At 40.0% G+C, this 18,067-nt stretch overlaps 1 protein-coding gene across 2 annotated transcripts in view; it reads right to left on the bottom strand.

Annotated features, from left to right (window-relative positions):
- The window catches only part of NQO2 (N-ribosyldihydronicotinamide:quinone dehydrogenase 2), a 49,479-nt gene that overhangs the window by 17,505 nt on the left and 13,907 nt on the right, over positions 1-18,067 (bottom strand). Inside the window, exon 2 of one of the 2 annotated variants that reach the window (XM_010597543.3) lies at positions 16,611-16,752. The exons of the other annotated variant lie outside the window; for it this stretch is intronic. Coding sequence (XP_010595845.1) covers positions 16,611-16,617 — 7 coding nt within the window. The 5' untranslated portion in view covers positions 16,618-16,752. The remainder of the gene's footprint in view (positions 1-16,610; positions 16,753-18,067) is intronic. 2 annotated transcript variants of the gene reach the window in all.

Below are 18,067 nucleotides of genomic sequence, written 5' to 3'. Positions count from 1 at the left end.
GTAGGGGCATACCTGGTATCTCTTAGGGTGGGGGGAGTCTGACACCAGAGTAATCAGATACCAGAGTAATGTGGAGGGAAGAAAACCATAACCAGTACTATAAGCCACAGAGTTCAGTGCTATAGTAGCTAGGCCAGTATCCCCACCTAGGGAAACAAGAGGCAAAACACTAAAAGCTGGTGCTCCAGAGCAAGGAGACCAATAGGGAAGCAACAGCAACAAGTGCACTAGACACAAAGTCCAGGTTAGGAACAAGGAACTACAACCTTCAGTAGTATAAAATAATAATAACAACAATAAAGAAGAAGAAGAGCAATCTGTAGAGAAGGGGAAGATTCTAATCTGATTCAGCAAAGTAGGAAAAAATAAAACTTAATGTTCCAAAGACAACACAAAAATCACAAAGCACATGAAGAGAAAAAAAGGATGGCTGATTCAAATGACCAAAATAAGAGGACAGAGATTGTCCCTGAGGAAGGACAGATAATGGAATTACACAAAAAAGACTTCAAAGCATCAGTATTATCTGTAATTAAAGAGGTAAAGGAAAACATAGAAAAAGATCTAAAGGAAATCAGAAAACGATAAAGGCATACCTTGGAGATGTTGCAGGCTAGGTTCCAGACCACCATGATAAAGGGGATATCACAATAAAGCCAGTCAAATGAATTTTTGGTTTCCCAGTGCATATAAGAATTATGTTTACAATATGCTGTAGTCTATTAAGGGTGCAATATTATGTGTGTTTTAGGCTGGGTTTTCTAGAGAAGCAAAACTCGTAAAGTGTATAAATATATACAAAGAGAGAGATTAGATTATATAAAGGAAATGGTTCATGCGGCTGTAGAGGCTGCAACGTTACAAGTCCGAGGGCCAGGATAGAGGCTTCTAATGCACAGAGCCCCAGGGGCTGGCAAACCCAAGATTGGCCGGTCAGAGAGCAGGGCTCTTGCTCACAGGCTGTGAAGATCAACAAATCCCAAAGATTCTCAGGCAAGACCACAGGCAAGCTGCCAGCAGGACTTCCAAGAACTGGAGGTCAGACAAACAGGAGCCAGCTGATGGATCCAGAATGAGCAAAAGCCCACAAGCCTTGCCAGAATATCCACTTATATTCAATGTAGGCCACATGCCCAAGGAAACTCCCCTTCAACCAACTGGCTACTACCAGCAGATCCCATCATGGAGGTGATCACATAATATCAAATCTCATCATGGAAGTGATCACATGATCATATGACTATCAAACCACTGAGAATCCGGACCCAGCCAAGTTGACACACAACCTTAACCATCGCAATGTCTAAAAAAACAATGTATATACTTTAATTAAACAATGATTTATTGCTAAAAGATGCTAAGCATCATCTGAGCCTTTAGTGAGTCATAATCTTTTTGCTGGTGTGGTGCTCTTGAGTCAATATTGACGGCTGTGACTCATCAGGATGATGGTTGCTAAAGGCTGAGGTGGCTGTGGCACTTTCTTAAAATAAGACATCAATGAAGTTTGCTGCATCAACTGACTCTTCATTTCGTGAAAAATTTCTTTGTAGTATATGACGCTGTTGGATAGCATTTTACTCACAGTAGAACTTCATTCGAAACCGGAGTTCATCCTCTCAAACCCTGCTGCTCCTTTATCAACTAAATTTATATAATATTCTAAGTCCTTTTTTGTCATTTCAACAATTCACACATTTCACAGCATCTGCATCAGGAAGAGATTCCATCTCTAGAAATCACTTTCTTTGCTCATTCATAAGAAGCAACTTCTCATTGGTTCAAATTTTATCATGAGATTGCAACAATTTAGTTACATCGTCAGGCTCCACTTCTAATTCTAGTTCTCTTGCTACTTCCACCACATCTTCAGTTACCTCCTCCACTAAAGTTTGAAACCCCCTCAAAGGCATCCATGATGGTTGGACTCAACTTTTTCCAAACTCCCATTAATGTTGATATTTTGACCGCCTCTCATGAAATGTTCTTAATGGCATCTAGAATGGTGAATTCTTTCCAGAAAGTTTTTAATTTACTTTGTCCTGAAACAACAGAGGAATCACTATCTATGGCAGCTATGGCCTTATGACATATATTTCTTAAATGCTAAGACTTGGCTGCAGAATGGATGTTCTGTTAGTAGGAATGAAAACAACATTAACCTCCTTGCATAGCTCCAACAGAGCTCTTGGGTGGCCTGGTGCATTGTCAAAGAGCAGTAATATATTGAAAAAACACCCAGTGCCATCGAGTCGATTTTGAAAGGAACCTTTTTTTCTGAGCAGCAGGTCTGAACAGTGGGCTTAAAAGTATTCAAAAACCATGTTATAAACAGATGAGCTGTTATCCAGGCTTTATTGTTCCATTTATAGGGCACAAACAGGAATTTTTTTTTCTGAACAGTAGGTCTGAATGGTGGGCTTAAAGTATTCAGTAAGCCTTGTTAAAAGCAGATGTGCGCCATCCAGCCTTTATTGTTCCATTTGTAGAGAACAACAGAGTAGATTTAGTATAATTCTTAAGAGCCCTAGGATTTTCAAAATGGTAAACGAACATTGGCTTTAACTTAAAGTTACCAGCTGCATTAGCACCTAACAACAGAGTTAGCCTGTCCTTTGAAGCTGTGAAGCCAGCCATTGTCTTCTCTCTAGCTATGAAAGTCCTAGATGGCATCTTCTTGCAATATAAGGCTGTTGCATCCACACTGAAATTTGTTGTTCAGTGTGGCCACCTTCATCAGTTATCTTAGTTAGATTTTCCAGATAACTTGCTGCAGCTTCTACTTCAGCACTTGCTGCTTCACCTTGCACTTTTACGCTACAGAGACAAGTTTCTTTCATTAAATCTCATAAAATAAACCTGCTAGCTTCAAACTTTTCTTCTACTGCTTCCTCACCTCTCTCAGCCTTCATTGAATTGAAGAGAGTTCCGGTCTTGCTCTGGATTAGGCTTTGGCTTAAGGGAATGTTGTGGATGGTTTGATCTTCCATCCAGACCACGAAAACTTTCTCCATATCACCAAAAAGGCTGTTTCGCTTTCTTATCATTCGTGTGTTCACTGGGGTAGCACTTTTAGGTTCCTTCAAGGACTTTTCCTAGGCACTCACAACTTGGCTAACTGTATGGTGCAAAAGGCCTAGTTTTTGGCCTCTCTCAGCTTTTAATATGCCTTCCTCACTAAGCTTAATCATTTCTAGCTTTTGATTTAAAGTGAGAGGCATGTGACTCTTCCTTTCACCTGAACACTTAGAGGCCCTTATAGGGTTGTTATTGTGTCCAACATAATGTGTCATTTGATTTCTTGACAGCTGCTTCCATGGGTATTGATTGTGGATCCAAGTAAAATAAAATCCTTGACAACTTCAATATTTTCTCTATTTATCATGAAGTAGTGAGGGTTTTTGTTTTCTTTATGTCGAGGTCCATTTTATATTGAAGGCTGTGGTCTTTAATCTTCATAGTAAGTGCTTCAAGTCCTCCTCACTTTCCGCAAGCAAGATGTGTCATCCCCATATCACAAGTTGTTAACGAGTTTTCATCCAATCCTGATGCCCTGCTCCTCTTCATATAATCCAGCTTCTCAGATTACTTGCTCAGCATACAGATTGAATAGGTATTCTACTCTGTCCTGTAGGGTTGCTATGAGTCAGAATTGACTCGACGGCAACGGGTTTTTTTAGTGAAAGAATACAACCCTGACAAACACCTTTCCTGACTTTAAACCATGCAGTAACCCCTTGTTCTGTTCGAACGACTGTCTCTTGGTCTATGGATGGGTTCCCCGTAAGCACAATTAAGTGTTCTGGAATTCCCATTCTTCACAATGCTTTCCAAAATTTGTTATGATCCACACAGTCAAATGCCTCTGCATAGTCAATAAAATACAGGTAAACATATTTCTGGTATTCTCTGTTTTCAGCCAGGATCCATCTAACATCATTCCACGTGCCCTTCTGAATCCAGCTTGAATATCTGGCAGTTCCCAGCTGATGTACTGCTGTAGCCTCTTTTGAATGATCTTCAGATAATTTTACTTGTGTGTGATATTAATGATATTGTTTGATAATTTCTGCATTTTGTTGGATCACCTTTTTTTAGAATAGACATAAATATGATCTCTTCCAGTCTGATGGCCAGGTAGCTGTCTTCCAAATTTCTTGGCATAGATGAGTGACCACGTCTAGCACTGCATCCATTTGTTGAAACATCTCAACTGGTATTCCATCAATTCCTGGAGGCTTTTTTTTTTTTTTTTTGCCAATGCCTTCAGTGCAATTTGGACTTCTTTCTTCAGTTCCATCCATTTATGATCATACGGTACCTCCTGAAATCGTTGAACACTGACCAATTCTTTTGGTGCAGTGACTCTGTGTACTCCTTCCATCTTCTTTTGTTGCTTCCTATGTTGTTTAATATTTTAGAATCCTTCAGTATTGCAATTCGAAGCTTGAATTTTTCTTCAGTTCTTTCAGCTTGACAAAAGCCTAGCGTGTTCTTCCCTTTCGGTTTTCTAACTCCAGGTCTTTGCATATGTCTTAATACCTTACTTTGTCTTCTTGGGCTGCCCTTTGAAATCCTCTGTTGAGCCCTTTTACTTCATCATTTCTTTCTTTTGCTTTAGCTACCAGACTTTCGAGAGCAAGTTTCAAACTCTCTTCTGACATCCATCTTGGTTTTTCCTTTCTTTTCTTGTCTTTTTAATGACTTCTTGCTTTCTTCATGTATGATGTCCTTGGTGTCATTCCACAACTCACCTGGTCTTCAGTCATTAGTGTTCAATGTTTCAAATCTATTCTTGAGATTGTCTTTAAATTCAGGTGCGATTTACCCAAGGCTATACTTTGGCTCTCAGGGACTTGTTCTAATTTTCTTCAGTTTCATCTTGAACTTGCATATGAGCAATTGATGGTCTGTACTGCAGTCTTGTTCTGACTATTGATATTGAGATTTTCCATCACCTCTTTCCACAGATGTAGTCAATTTGATTCCTGTGTATTACATCTGGTGAGGTCCATGTACATACTCGTCGTTTATGTTGGTTAAAAAAGGTAATGCAATGAAGAAGTGACTGGTCTTGCCAAATTCTATCATGCGATCTCCAATATTACTTCTATCAAAAAGGCCATATTTTCCAACTACCAAGCCTTCTTTGTTTCCAACTTTCACTTTCCAATCACCATCAATTGCCAATGCATCCTGACTGCATGTTTGATCAATTTCAGGCTGCAGAAGCTGGTAAAAACCTTTGATTTCTTCATCTTTGGCCTTAGTGGTTGCTAAATTTGGATAATAGTCATTTTAACTGGTCTTCCTTGTAGCGATATTGATATTATTCTATCACTGAAAGCGTTGTACTTCAGGATAGTTCTCAAAATGTTCTTTTTGGCAATGAATGCAACACCATTCCTCTTCAAGCTGTCATTCCCAGCATAGAAGACTATATGATTGTCTGATTCAAAATGGCCAATACCAGTCCATTTCAGCTCACTAATGCCTAGGATATCAATGTTTGTGCACCCCATTGCATTTTTGGACAATTTCCAATTTTCCTAGACTCATACTTCATACATTGCGTGTTCCAATTATTGTTGGATGTTTGCTGTTGTTTCCTCTCATTTCGAGTCGTGCCATATCAGCAAATGAAGGTTCTGAAAGCTTGACTCCATCCATGTCATTAAGGTCAACTCTACTTTGAGGAGCCAGCTCTTTCCTAGTCATCTTTTGAGTGTCTTCCAACCTGAGGAGTTCATCTTCCGGCGCTATATCAGCTATGGTGTTTGTGGTGCCCCAAAACAGTTACAACAGTAACATCAAAGATGACTGATTGTAGATCGCCATAACAGATACAGTAATAATGAAAAAAGTTTTGAAATATTGCAAGTATTGCCAAAACATGACAAACAGACATGAAGTGAGCACATGCTGTTGGAAAAATGGAGCCAATGGACTTGTTCAATGCAGGGTTGCCACAAACTTTCAATTTGTAAAAAATGCAAAACCTGTGAAGTGCAATAAAATGAGGTATGCCTGTACAAGAGCAAAGAAAGAATTTAAATAAATAGAAAATAAAAAAGTAGAAAAAATGAAGCTTAAGTAAAAGAAATGAACAACTCCCTGGAAAGACTCAGCAATAGAACTGAAATGACAGAAGAGAAGATCTGCAAATTCAAAGACAGGGCCATTGAGATTGCTCAGCCTGAGGAGCAAACTGAAAAAAGAGTGAAAAGAAATAAACAAAGACTAACAGATATATGGAATACCATCAAGAGGATCATCACTCGTCTGTCAGTTTGTCGTACTATAGGGGCTTGCATTTTGGTGTGATACTGGAAGCTATGCCATCAGTATTTCAAATAGCAACAGCATCACCCATAGTGGGCAGGTTTCGGTGGAGCTTCCAGACTAAGGAGACCTGGAAGAAGGACCTGGCAGTCTACTGCTGAAAAAACTGACCAGTAAAAACCTTATGAAAAGCAGTGAAACGCTGACTGATATAGTGTTGGAAGATGAGCCCCTTAGGTTGCAAGGCACTCAAAATATGACTGGGGAAGAGCTGCCTCTTTAAAGCAGAGTTGACCTTAATGACATGAATAGAGGAAAGTTTCTGGGACCTTCATTTGCTGAGGTAGCATGACTCAAAATGTGAAGAAACAGCTGAAAACATCCATTAATAACTGGAATGTAGAATGCATGAAGTACAAATCTAGGAAAACTGAAAGTTGTCAAAAATGAAATGAATTGCATAAGATCTATATCCTAGGCATTAGTGAGCTGAGATGGACTGGTATTGGCCATTGTGAATCAGATAATCATATGGCCTACTATGCTGGGAATGAGAACTTGAAGAGGAACAATGTCACATTTGTTGTCAAAAAGAACATTTTAAGATCTATCCTGAAGGACAACACTGTCAGTGATGGGATAATATCCATATGGCTACAAGGAGGACCAGTTAATATGACTATTATTCAAATTTACGCACCGACCACTAACATTAAAGATGAAAAAACTGAAGATTTTTACCAACTTCTGCAGTCTGAAATTGATCAAACATGCAATTAGAACGCATTGATAATTACTGGTGATTGGAATGTGAAAGCTGGAAACGAAGGATCAGTAGTTGGAAAATATGGCCTTGGTGATAGAAACCACACTGGAATTTGCGTGATAAAATTTTGGAAGACCAATGACTTCTTCACTGCAAATACCTTTACTCAACAACATAAATGGTGACTCTACACATGGACCTCACCAGATGAAATACACAGGAATCAAACTGATGACATTTGTTGAAAGAGATGATGGAGAAGCTCAGTATCATCAGTCAGAACAAGGCCAGGTGCCAACTGTGGTACAGATCATCAATTGATCATATGTGTCTTAGGCTAGGTTCTCCAGATAAGCAAAATCAGTAAAAAGCATATAAATACATATACAGAGAGAGAGACTTGTATCAAGGAAATGCCTCACACGGTTGTAGAGGCTGGAATGTCCCAAGTCCATGGATCAGAATAGCAGCTTCTCCTGATTCACGTAGCCTCAGGGGCTGATGAACCCAAGATCTGCAGGTCAGAGAGCACGGATCTTGCTCACAGGCTGTGAAGATTGACAAACCTCACGATTTGCAGGCAAGACCACAGGTAAGCTGCTAGCTCAAGTCCCAAGAACCAGAGGCCAGACAAACAGGAGCCAGTTGTAGGTTCTAGAATGAGCAAAAGCTCTGGAGCCTTGCCAGAATGTCTGCTTCTATTCAGACGCAGGCCACACGCCCAAGGAAACTCCCTTTCAACTGACTGGCTACTCATAGCAGATCCTATCGTGTGGGTGATCACATATCAAATCTCAACATGGAAGTGATCACATTACACCACTGCCAAAACACTGAGAATAATGGCCCAGCCAAGTTGACACACAATGTTAATCATCATGACACAGAAGTTCAAGTTGAAGCTGATGAATATCAGAGCAAGTCCACAAAAACCAAAATATGACTTTGAGTACATCCCATCTGAATTTAGAGATCATCTCAAGAACAGATTTGACGCACTGAACACTAATGACCAAAGACCTTATGAGTTCTGGAATTACATCAAGGACACCATATATGAGGAAAGAAAAAGATCATTAAAAAGACAGGAAAGAAAGAAAAGACCAAAATGAATGCCAGAAGAAACTCTGAAAATTGCTCTTGAATGTAGAGTAGCGAAAGCAAATGGAAGAAATGATGAAGCAAATGGATTAAACAGAAAATTTCAAACGGTGTCTCGAAAAGACAAAGTATTGTAATGAAATGTGCAAAGATTTGGTGTGAGAAAAACAAAAGGGAAGAACATGCTCAGTATTTCTCAAGCTGAAAGAACTGAAGAAAAAAATTCAAGCCTCCAGTTGCAATACTGAAGGACTCTATGGGGAAAATATTTAATGACAGAGAAAGAATAAAAAGAAGATAGAAGGAATACACAGTCACTGTACTAAAAAGAATTGGTCAATGGTCAACTATTTCAGGAGGTAGTATATGATTAAGAACTGATGGTACTGAAGCAAGAAGTTCAAGGTGCACTGAGGGTGTTGGCAAAAAACAAAGCTCCAGGAATTGATGGAATACCAATTAAGATATTTCAACAAACGGATGCAGCGCTGGAGGTGCTTATTTGCCTAAGCTGAGAAATTTGGAAGACAGTTACCTGGCCAACCAACAGGAAGAGATCCAATTTGTGCCCATTCCAAAGAAAGGTGATTCAACAGAATGTGGAAATTATTGAACAATATCATTAATATCACACACAAGGAAAATCTGCTGAAGATCATTCAAAAGCAGTTGCAGCAGTACATCGACAGGGAACTGCCAGAAACTCAGGCTGGTTTCAGAAGAGGACGTGGAACCAGGGATATCATTGCTGATGTCAGATGGATCCTGGCTGAAAGCAGAGAATACCAGAAGGATGTTTACCTGTGTTGTATTGACTATGCAAAGGCATTGAACTGTGTGGATCATAACAAATTACGGATAACGTTGCGAAGAATGGGAATTCCAGAACACTTAATTGTGCTCATGAGGAACCTTTACATAGATCAAGAGGCAGCTGTTCAGACAGAACGAGGGGATACCGATTGGCTTAAAGTCAGGAAAGGTGTGTGTCAGGGTTGTATTCTTTCACCATACCTATTCAATCTGTATGCTGAGCAAATAATCTGAGAAGCTGGACTATATGAAGAAGAACGAGGCATCAGGATTGGAGGAAGCTTCATTAACAACCTGCGTTATGCAGATGACACAACCTTGCTTGCTGAAAGTGAGGAGGACTTGAAGCACTTACTAATGAAGATCAAAGACCACAGCCTTCAGTACGGATTGCACCTCAACATAAAGAAAACAAAAATCCTCACAACTGGACCAATGAGCAATATCATGATAAACGGAGAAAACACTGAAGTTGTCACGGATTTCATTTTACTTGGATCCACAATCAACAGCCATGGAAGCAGCAGTCAAGAAATCAAAAGATGCATTGCATTGGGTACATCTGCTGCAAAGGACCTCTGTGAAGTGCTGAAGAGCAAAGATGTCATATTGAAGACTAAGGTGCGCCTGACCCAAGCCATGGTGTTTTCAATTGCATTATAGGCATGTGAAAGCTGGACAATGAATAAGGAGGACAAAAGAAGAATTAATGTCTTTGAATTGTGGTATTGGTGAAGAATATTGAATATACCATGGACTGCCAAAAGAATGAACAAATCTGTCTTAGAAGAAGTACAACCAGAATGCTCCTTGGAAGCAAAGATGGTGAGACTGCGTCTTACCTACTTTGGACATGTTGTCAGGAGGGATCAGTCCCTGGAGAAGGACATCATGCTTGGCAGCATAGAGGGTCAGCAGAAAAGAGGAAGACCCTCAACGAGGTGGACTGACACAGTGGCTGCAACAATGAGCTCAAACATAACAATGCTTGTGAGGATGGCTCAGGACAGGGCAGTGTTTCGTTCTGTTGTGCACAGGGTCGCTATGAGTCGGAACTGACTCAACAGCACCTAACAACAACAACATAAAAACCAAACCAAACTTACAAGAATTATTAAAGGGACTCCTTCAGTCTGGGAACAAACAACATTAGACCACAGCCTGAACCTAGGACGCAAGACTGTACCAGCCAGATAGCAACCTAGGAAATGGGCTCTTGAGGACTATGCAAAACCAAAAGAAATACAACAGGGAACCAGCGAGGTTAATGTGTAAATGACAACAACATTGGAACAATAAAAAGTCGTAAAAGGTGTAGGTATAGAACTTTCTAATGGAGAGGAAGGCAAGGTGATACCAAGTAATAATAGAATGGTTCAAATCTACAAAGATAAGGGTAAATTTCAAGGTAACCACAAAGAAAGTTAACAAACCTACTCATCAAAATGAAGAAGAAAAACAAAGTCTCGATAAAAACAAAATCTACAAAAACAAAAGAAATCCACAAACAAAAGGAATTCAGAACAGGAGAGTAAGAAGAACAAACAAAACGTCAGCACCACAAAAGAAGCACTACAAAATGACAGCAATAAACTCACACCTGTCAATAATTACGGTGACTGTAAATGGCCTAACTGCACCCATAAAGGGACAGCGAGCAACAGAATGGATAAAAAGCAAGATGCATCAATCTGTTGTCTACAAGAGACACACCTTAGAAACAAAGACGTAAATTTATTAAAAATCAAAGGATGGAAAAAATATATCAAGCAAGCAGCTTCCAAAAAAGAGCAAGAGTGGTGATACTAATTTCAGATAAAATAGACTTTAAAACAAAATCCACCATAAATGGCAAAGAAGGGTAGTGCATAATGATTAAAGGGATGATCCATCATGAACACTTAACCATAATAAACATCTACACACCTAATGACAGGGCTCCAAAATACATACAACGGACTCAACCAGCACCTAAAAGAGAAAGTGACAATTCCACAATAATAGCAGGAGGCTTCAAACACCATTCTCAGTAAAGGACAGAACATCTAGAAAGAAACTCAACAAAGATGCAGAAGAGCAAAAGGCCACAATCAGCCAGCTTGACCACATAGTCATATACAGAACACTCCCACAAACAGCTGCAAAGTACACATTCTTTTCCAACGCACATGGAACGTTCTCCAGAATAGATCACATCTTAGGGCACAGAGCAACCCTCAATAAAATCCAAAAACACTGAAATAATACAAAGTATCTTCTCTGACCACAAGCCACCAAAGTAGAAATTAACAACAGGAAGAGTTACGAAAAAAAAAAATCAATTACATAGAAACTGAGTAACACCCTGCTTAAAAACCACTGGGTAATAGAAGAAATCAGAGATGGAATAAAAAAATTCATAGAATCAAATGAGAATGAAAACACATCACACCAAAACTTCTGGGACACAGTAAAGGCAGTCCTCAGAGGTCAATTTATAGCAACAGATGCACATATCAAAAAAAGAAGAAAGGGACAAAATCAAAGGTTTAGCTCCACAATTTGAACAAATAGAAAGAGAACAGCAAAAGAAGCCCATAGGCAACAGAAGAAAGGAAATAATAAAGACCAGAACAGAAGTAAATTAGAGAATAGAAAAACAACAGAATCAACAAAACCAAAACTTGGTTCTCTGAAAGGATTAACAAATTCAACAAACCACTGGCCAAACTGACAAAAGAAAAACAGGAGTGGATGCAAATAACCCAAATAAGAAATGAAACGGGGAACATTACAACAGACCTGCTGAAATAAAAAGAATCACAAGAGAGTATTATGAAAAACTATACTCCAACAAATTTGAAAACCTAGAGGAAATGGACAAATTTCTAGGAACACACTACTTACCCAAACTAACATAAAATGATGTCGAAAATCTGAACACGCTCATACAAGAGAAGAGAATGAAAAGGCAATAAAAAAAACTCCCAACAACAAAAAAAAGCCCTGGCCCACATGGCTTCACTGGAGAATTCTACCAAACATTCAGAGGAGAGCTTACACCAAGACTACTCAAACTACTCAAACTATTTTAGAACATAAAAAAGGGAGCCATACTTCCATATTCATTCTATGAAGCCAGCATAACCCTGATACCAAAACCGGGCAAATATACCACAAAAAAAAGAAAACTACAGACCAATATCTCTCATGAATATAGATGTAAAAATTCACAACAAAATTCTAGCCAATAGAATTCAGCATTATATAAAAAAAGAATACACCATGACCAACTAGGATTCCTACCAGGTATGCAAGGATGCTTCAACATTGGAAAAGCAATCCATATAACCCACCACATGAATAAAAGGAAAGAAAAGAATCACATAATCATCTCAATCAACAAAGAAATGGCTTTTGACAAAGTCCAACACCCGTTCCTGATAAAAACTCTCAATAAAATAGGTACAGAAGGGGAATTTCTCAACACCATATGTAAAACCAATGACCAACATCATACTTGAAGGAGAGAGGTTGAAAACATTCCCCTTGAGAACAGGAGCAAGACAAGGATGCCATTTATCACCATTCCTATTTAACACTGTGCTGAAAGTCCTAGCTCGAGCAGTAAGGCAAGAAAAAGAAATAAAAGGCATCCAAATTGGTAATGAAGAAGTTAAACTGTACCTATTTACTGATAGAATATACATAGAAAACCCAAAAAACTCCATGAGAAAACTACCAGAACTAATAGAAAGATTCAGCACAATGGCAGGATAGAAGATAAACATACAAACGTCACTTGGATTCCTATACACCAATAGAGAGAATGATGAAAAGGAAATCAGGAAAATAATACCATTTATAACAGCTCCTAAAAAAACAAACTACTTAGGAATAAATCTAACCAGGGATGTAAAACACCTATAAAAACAAAACTACAAAACACTACTGCAAGAAACCAAAAGAGATCTACATAAATGGAAAAACATACCATGCTCATGGACAGGTAGACTCAACATTGTGAAAATGACAATTCTACCAAAAGCGATTTGCAAATACAATGCAATTACGGTGCAAATACCAACAACATTCTTTAAAGAACCAGAAAAATTTATCATTAACTTTATACGGAAAGAGAAGAAGCCCCGATAAGTAAAGCAGTATAGAAGAAGAATAAAGAAGGAGGACTCACACTACCTGACCTCAGAACCTACTACACAGCTACAGTTGTCAAAACAGCCTGGTACTGGTACAACGACATTGACCAATCAATGGAACAGAATTGAGAACACAGATGTAAATCCATCCACCTATGGCCACCTGATCTTCAACAAGAGCCCAAAGACCATCAAATGGGGAAAGGGCAGTCTTTTTAACAAACGCTACTGGTAAAACGGGATGTCCATCTTCAAAAAAATGAAACAGGACCCATAATTCACACCATAAACAAAAACTAATTCAAAATGTATCAAAGACCTAAATATAAAGGCAAAAACTATGAAGTTCATAGAAGAAAAAATAGGATCAACACTAGAGACCGTAATACATGGCCTTAACAGGATACAAATCACAACCAATAACACAGAAACTCCAGAAGATAAGCTAGATAACTGGGATCTTCTAAAAATTAAACACTTGTGCTCATCAAAAGACTTCACCAAAAGAGTAAAAGGAGAACCTACAGACTGGGAGAAAATTTTTGACTATTACAAATCAGGCAAAGGTCTAAATCTCTAAAATCTACAAGAACATCCAACACCTCTACAACGAAAAGACAAAGAATCCAAATGAAAAATGGGCACAAGAAATGAACAATTCACCAAAGAAGACATTCAAGTGGCCAAAAGACACATGAGGAAATGGCATAAATCACTAGCCATCAGAGAAATGCAAATCAAAACCACGATGACATACCATCTCACCCCCAGCATCACTGGCACAAATCAAAAAAACAAGAAATAACAAATGTTGGAGAGGCTGCAGGCAGGGAGATTGGAAATCTTATGCACTGCTGGTGGGAAAGCAAAATGATACAACCATTTTGGAAAACAAAATGGTGCTTCCTTAGAAAGTTAGAAATAGAAACACCATAAAAAAAAAAATATGACCCAGCAATTCCACTGCTAAGAATATATCCTAGAGAAATAAGAGCTGTCACACCAATAGACAAATGCACACTCATGTTCACTGCAGCACTGTTCACAACAGCAAAAAGATGGAAACAACCTATCAACAGATGAATGGATGTACCACACACAACGAAGTATTATGCAACGATAAAAAACAATGAATCTGTGAAGAATCTCATAACATGGATGAATCTGGAGGGCATTATGCTGAGTGAAGTAAGTCAATCACAAAAGGACAAATATTGTATGAGACCATGACTGTAAAAACTCACGAAAAGGTTTACACAGAAAAAGAAACAATCTTTGGTGGTTACGAGGGAGGGGAGGTGTGGGGATCGAAAAACACTAAATAGACCATAGATAAGCGGTAACTTTGGGGACGGGTAAGACAGTACACAATACTGGGAAAGCTAACATAACTTTTACAAGACAAGGTCATGGAAGCTCCATAGATACATCCAAACTCCCTGAGGAACTGAACTGCTGGGCTGAGGGTTGTGGGGACTGTGGTCTTGGGGAACATATAGCTCAACTGGCATAACAGAGTTTAGAAAGAAAATGCTCTACATTCTATTTTGGTAAGTATCGTCTAGGGTCTTGAAACCCTATAAGCGGCCATCTAGGATACTCTACTGGTCTCACCCCTTTGGAAGCAAGGAACGATGAAGAAAACTAAAAATACAAGGGAAAGATTAGTCCAAAGGACTAATGGATCACATCTAACATACTTTCCACCAGGCTGAGTCCAGTACAACTAGAGGGTGCCAGGCTGCCACCACTGACTGCTCTGACAGGGATCACAATAGAGGGTCCTGGACAGAGCTAGAGAAAAATGTAGAACAAAATTCTAACTCAAAAAGAAAGATCAGACTTGCTGGCCTGACAGAGACTGGAGAAACCATGAGAGTATGGCCCCCAGACACCACCCTATCAGCTCAGTAATGAAGTCACTCGTGAGGTTCACCTTTCAGTCAAAGATTGGACAGGCCCATAAAACAAAACGAGACTAATGGGACATATCAGCCCTGGGGCAAGGACTAGAGGGCAGAAGGGGACAGGAAAGCTGATAGTAAACCTTAGGTTAAGAAGGGAGAGTGTTGACATGTTGTGGGGTTGTTAACCAATGTCATAAAACAATATGTGTACTAACCGTTTAATGAGAAACTAGTTTGTTCTGTAAACCTTCATCTCAAGTATGATAAAAAAAAAAAAAAAAGGAATTGTAGTTATTCTGTCAAGCTTAGCTTCTCCTCTTGGTCCACATAAATATGACAGTTATCACCAATTGGACATCCTAGGGAAGGCAGGGCTTCCGTTACAGGTTTTGGTGATGCGTTCATGATAAAGGACTCCGAGAAGAATTAGGTCTTACAGGTATGGTTGTATCACTAATCAATAGACTGGATTTTCCTCTTTCAAAAGACTCTATATCATGTACTTATTTCTTTTGGACGCAGCTTGGGATTTGCTTAAATTTGCCATGGTACATCTAAGACTAAAATGTTAAGTCTTGATTAAATTTGTTAGTGTAGGCCCTTGAGGAGAAATACATACTAGTATGAAGCAAATGGTTTCACAGCACTCAGGTGAGTGTAAAGGTTGACTTCCATGAGTTAGACTGATGATTAACATTTTTATTTTAACTCCTCAGACTCATTCGTTATAAAGGAACTCTACCTGAGTGTTTGGAACCCTGGTGGTGTAGTGGTTAAGAGCTTGGCTGCTAACCAAAAGGTCAGCAGTTTGAATCCACCAGCCGCTCCTCAGAAACCCTATGGGACAGTTCTACTCTGCCCTATAGGATTGCTATAAGTTAGAATCAACTCGATGGAAATGGGGACGGGTACATGAGTGTTTAACAGGAGAATGGAGAAAATGAAACATCAACACTGGTACTTCTCAAATGGAGGCAATTTTGCCACCCAGGGGACATGTGACAATGTCTGGAGACGTTTTGGGGATGCTACTGGAATCTAGTGAGTAGAGGCCAGGGATGCTGCTTGATATCCTACAATGCACAGGAGCGCATCCACCACCCAAAAAGACAATAGCGCCCAGGTTGAAAAACCCTAATCAACACTATAATATTTACAACAAGGTATATTCGTATGCTCTGAAATGGAAGGGTTTCCATGTTAGACTGCTGAATGAAAAAAAAAAAAGAAACTGCAGAATTGTGTGTGTGTGTGTGTGTGTGTGTGTTTACCATGAGTGGAGCCAAAAGTAAACATGGATTGATACCAAATCTTTTACTGTGGTTACTCCTGGGGATCATTCCCTCAACTGAGCACCTACTATGCCCCAGGCATGATTCTAGGGGCTGGAGCAAAGTGGGCATGGTCCCTACTTTCAAGGAACTTAAATTCTGGCAGGGTCAAAATGGGGAATAAAACTACAAAGGAGATAATTTCCAGATAGTGATCCATGTTATACGCAAAATCTCAATGCTGTTTGGATTTTTTATAATAAGCAATGTATTCAATTTCTAATTAAATTTTAATTAAAAAAAGTTTAACTCGCCCATAGCTAACAGTTACCTGCCATCTTCTAGAAAGATGGATGCTTTCTATGCAGTATACTGCAAAAAGGAGGGTCTGCTGCTGATCCTGAGGAGAAAGGGATTCGGTGTGGAGGCCTGTGGCTTTCAGAGGCAGCCCTCTCCTGGGTGAGCCCAACAATCTAGAAGAGAAAATAAACACTGGCAGAAGAGAAGACCCAGGTGGCAAGGTCAGACGTGCTGCCTCCAGGCCTCACCATCGCTTCTGGATGATGGCCTCCTGGATGACATGCAAACATGTCAGAAGAATGCTTCTCAAAAGAGGCAAGGGGTCCTCTGGAAATGTAGGCTGCAGAAGAGAAATCATGCAGGAGTCAAAACCAATACTTTTCGTTCTGAAAGGACTCAGATCCTTCTGTAAAAGCAGCCACTGAGAGACGTGCTGGGAAAGGAGACAACAGATAGGAAGTAGGAGCCTCACCCTTGCCCTCCTTCCCTCTCCCCAAGTTCTGCCCTCTAGATGATCACACAGCAGGGGTATTAGTGAACCTCCCAGTCACAGTCTGCAGCCTGGGCTCCTCAGTCAGGTTAATGGAGCTGAGGTGATGCTACTAGGTGTTGTTGGGCCTTTTTCCTTACCTGAAAATGCAGGAACTGGTTTAGATCTGGTTCTCATCGAGAGGTCTCAAAAGTTCCTGACTGGGAGCCTAGGCCAATGAAGACAGCAGGGACTTCCCAGTCAGAGGCACTTGGTCAAATTCCAGCTCTGCTATTATGACTTTACCTCTCTGGGCCTTCATCTCCTTATCCACAAAGTCAGGGACAAAATCCCACCTCATGGCATGGCTGAGATTAAGGCTCTAGAGGAATGTTAGTTCTCCCTACGGGACCTCAAATGCAGGAGGGAGGACTATAGCCTCACCTTGTCCAGCCATCTCTGAAACAACTGCCTCATTCTGGGAGACACAAGGTACCTGCACTCGCCACCAGATAAAATGGATGAGCGTTCCTCAGTGGTAAGGTGGTGACACGTGTTATGTCTGCATGGTGATTTTCCCATGTTATCTGTACATCTTTACAGGATAACAAAAAGAACACAGAGACAAAGAGAAATCAGGCTTATCTACGGCAGGGCCTGGATCAGCACCTTTCAGGGTTCTGTTCAACACCTCCATATGCCCCAGGGGCAGCAGGGCTGAGATATGTAGAGCATTGCTGTCTGAGGGGGTGGTGGGGAATGTCTGGACCAGAAGGTAGGTGCCCTGGGGACAGAGAGGAGTAGAAAATAGTCACTGGAGCTGAGTTGAGGGAGTCCTAGGAGTTAGAGAGTGGGACGTGGCCATAAGCCAAGAGGGAGCTAATAGCTCTGATTGGAACGGGGTTGTCATGGACTGAGTTGTGTCCCCCCAAAATATGTGCATCAATTTGGCTAGGCCATGATTTGCAGTATTGTATGGCTGTCCACCATTTTGTACTCTGGTGTGATTTTCCTATTTG

Source organism: Loxodonta africana, chromosome 1 (assembly GCF_030014295.1).
Source record: "Loxodonta africana isolate mLoxAfr1 chromosome 1, mLoxAfr1.hap2, whole genome shotgun sequence".
NCBI lineage: Eukaryota > Metazoa > Chordata > Mammalia > Proboscidea > Elephantidae > Loxodonta > Loxodonta africana.
This window is presented reverse-complemented; position numbering and strand designations above follow the sequence as displayed.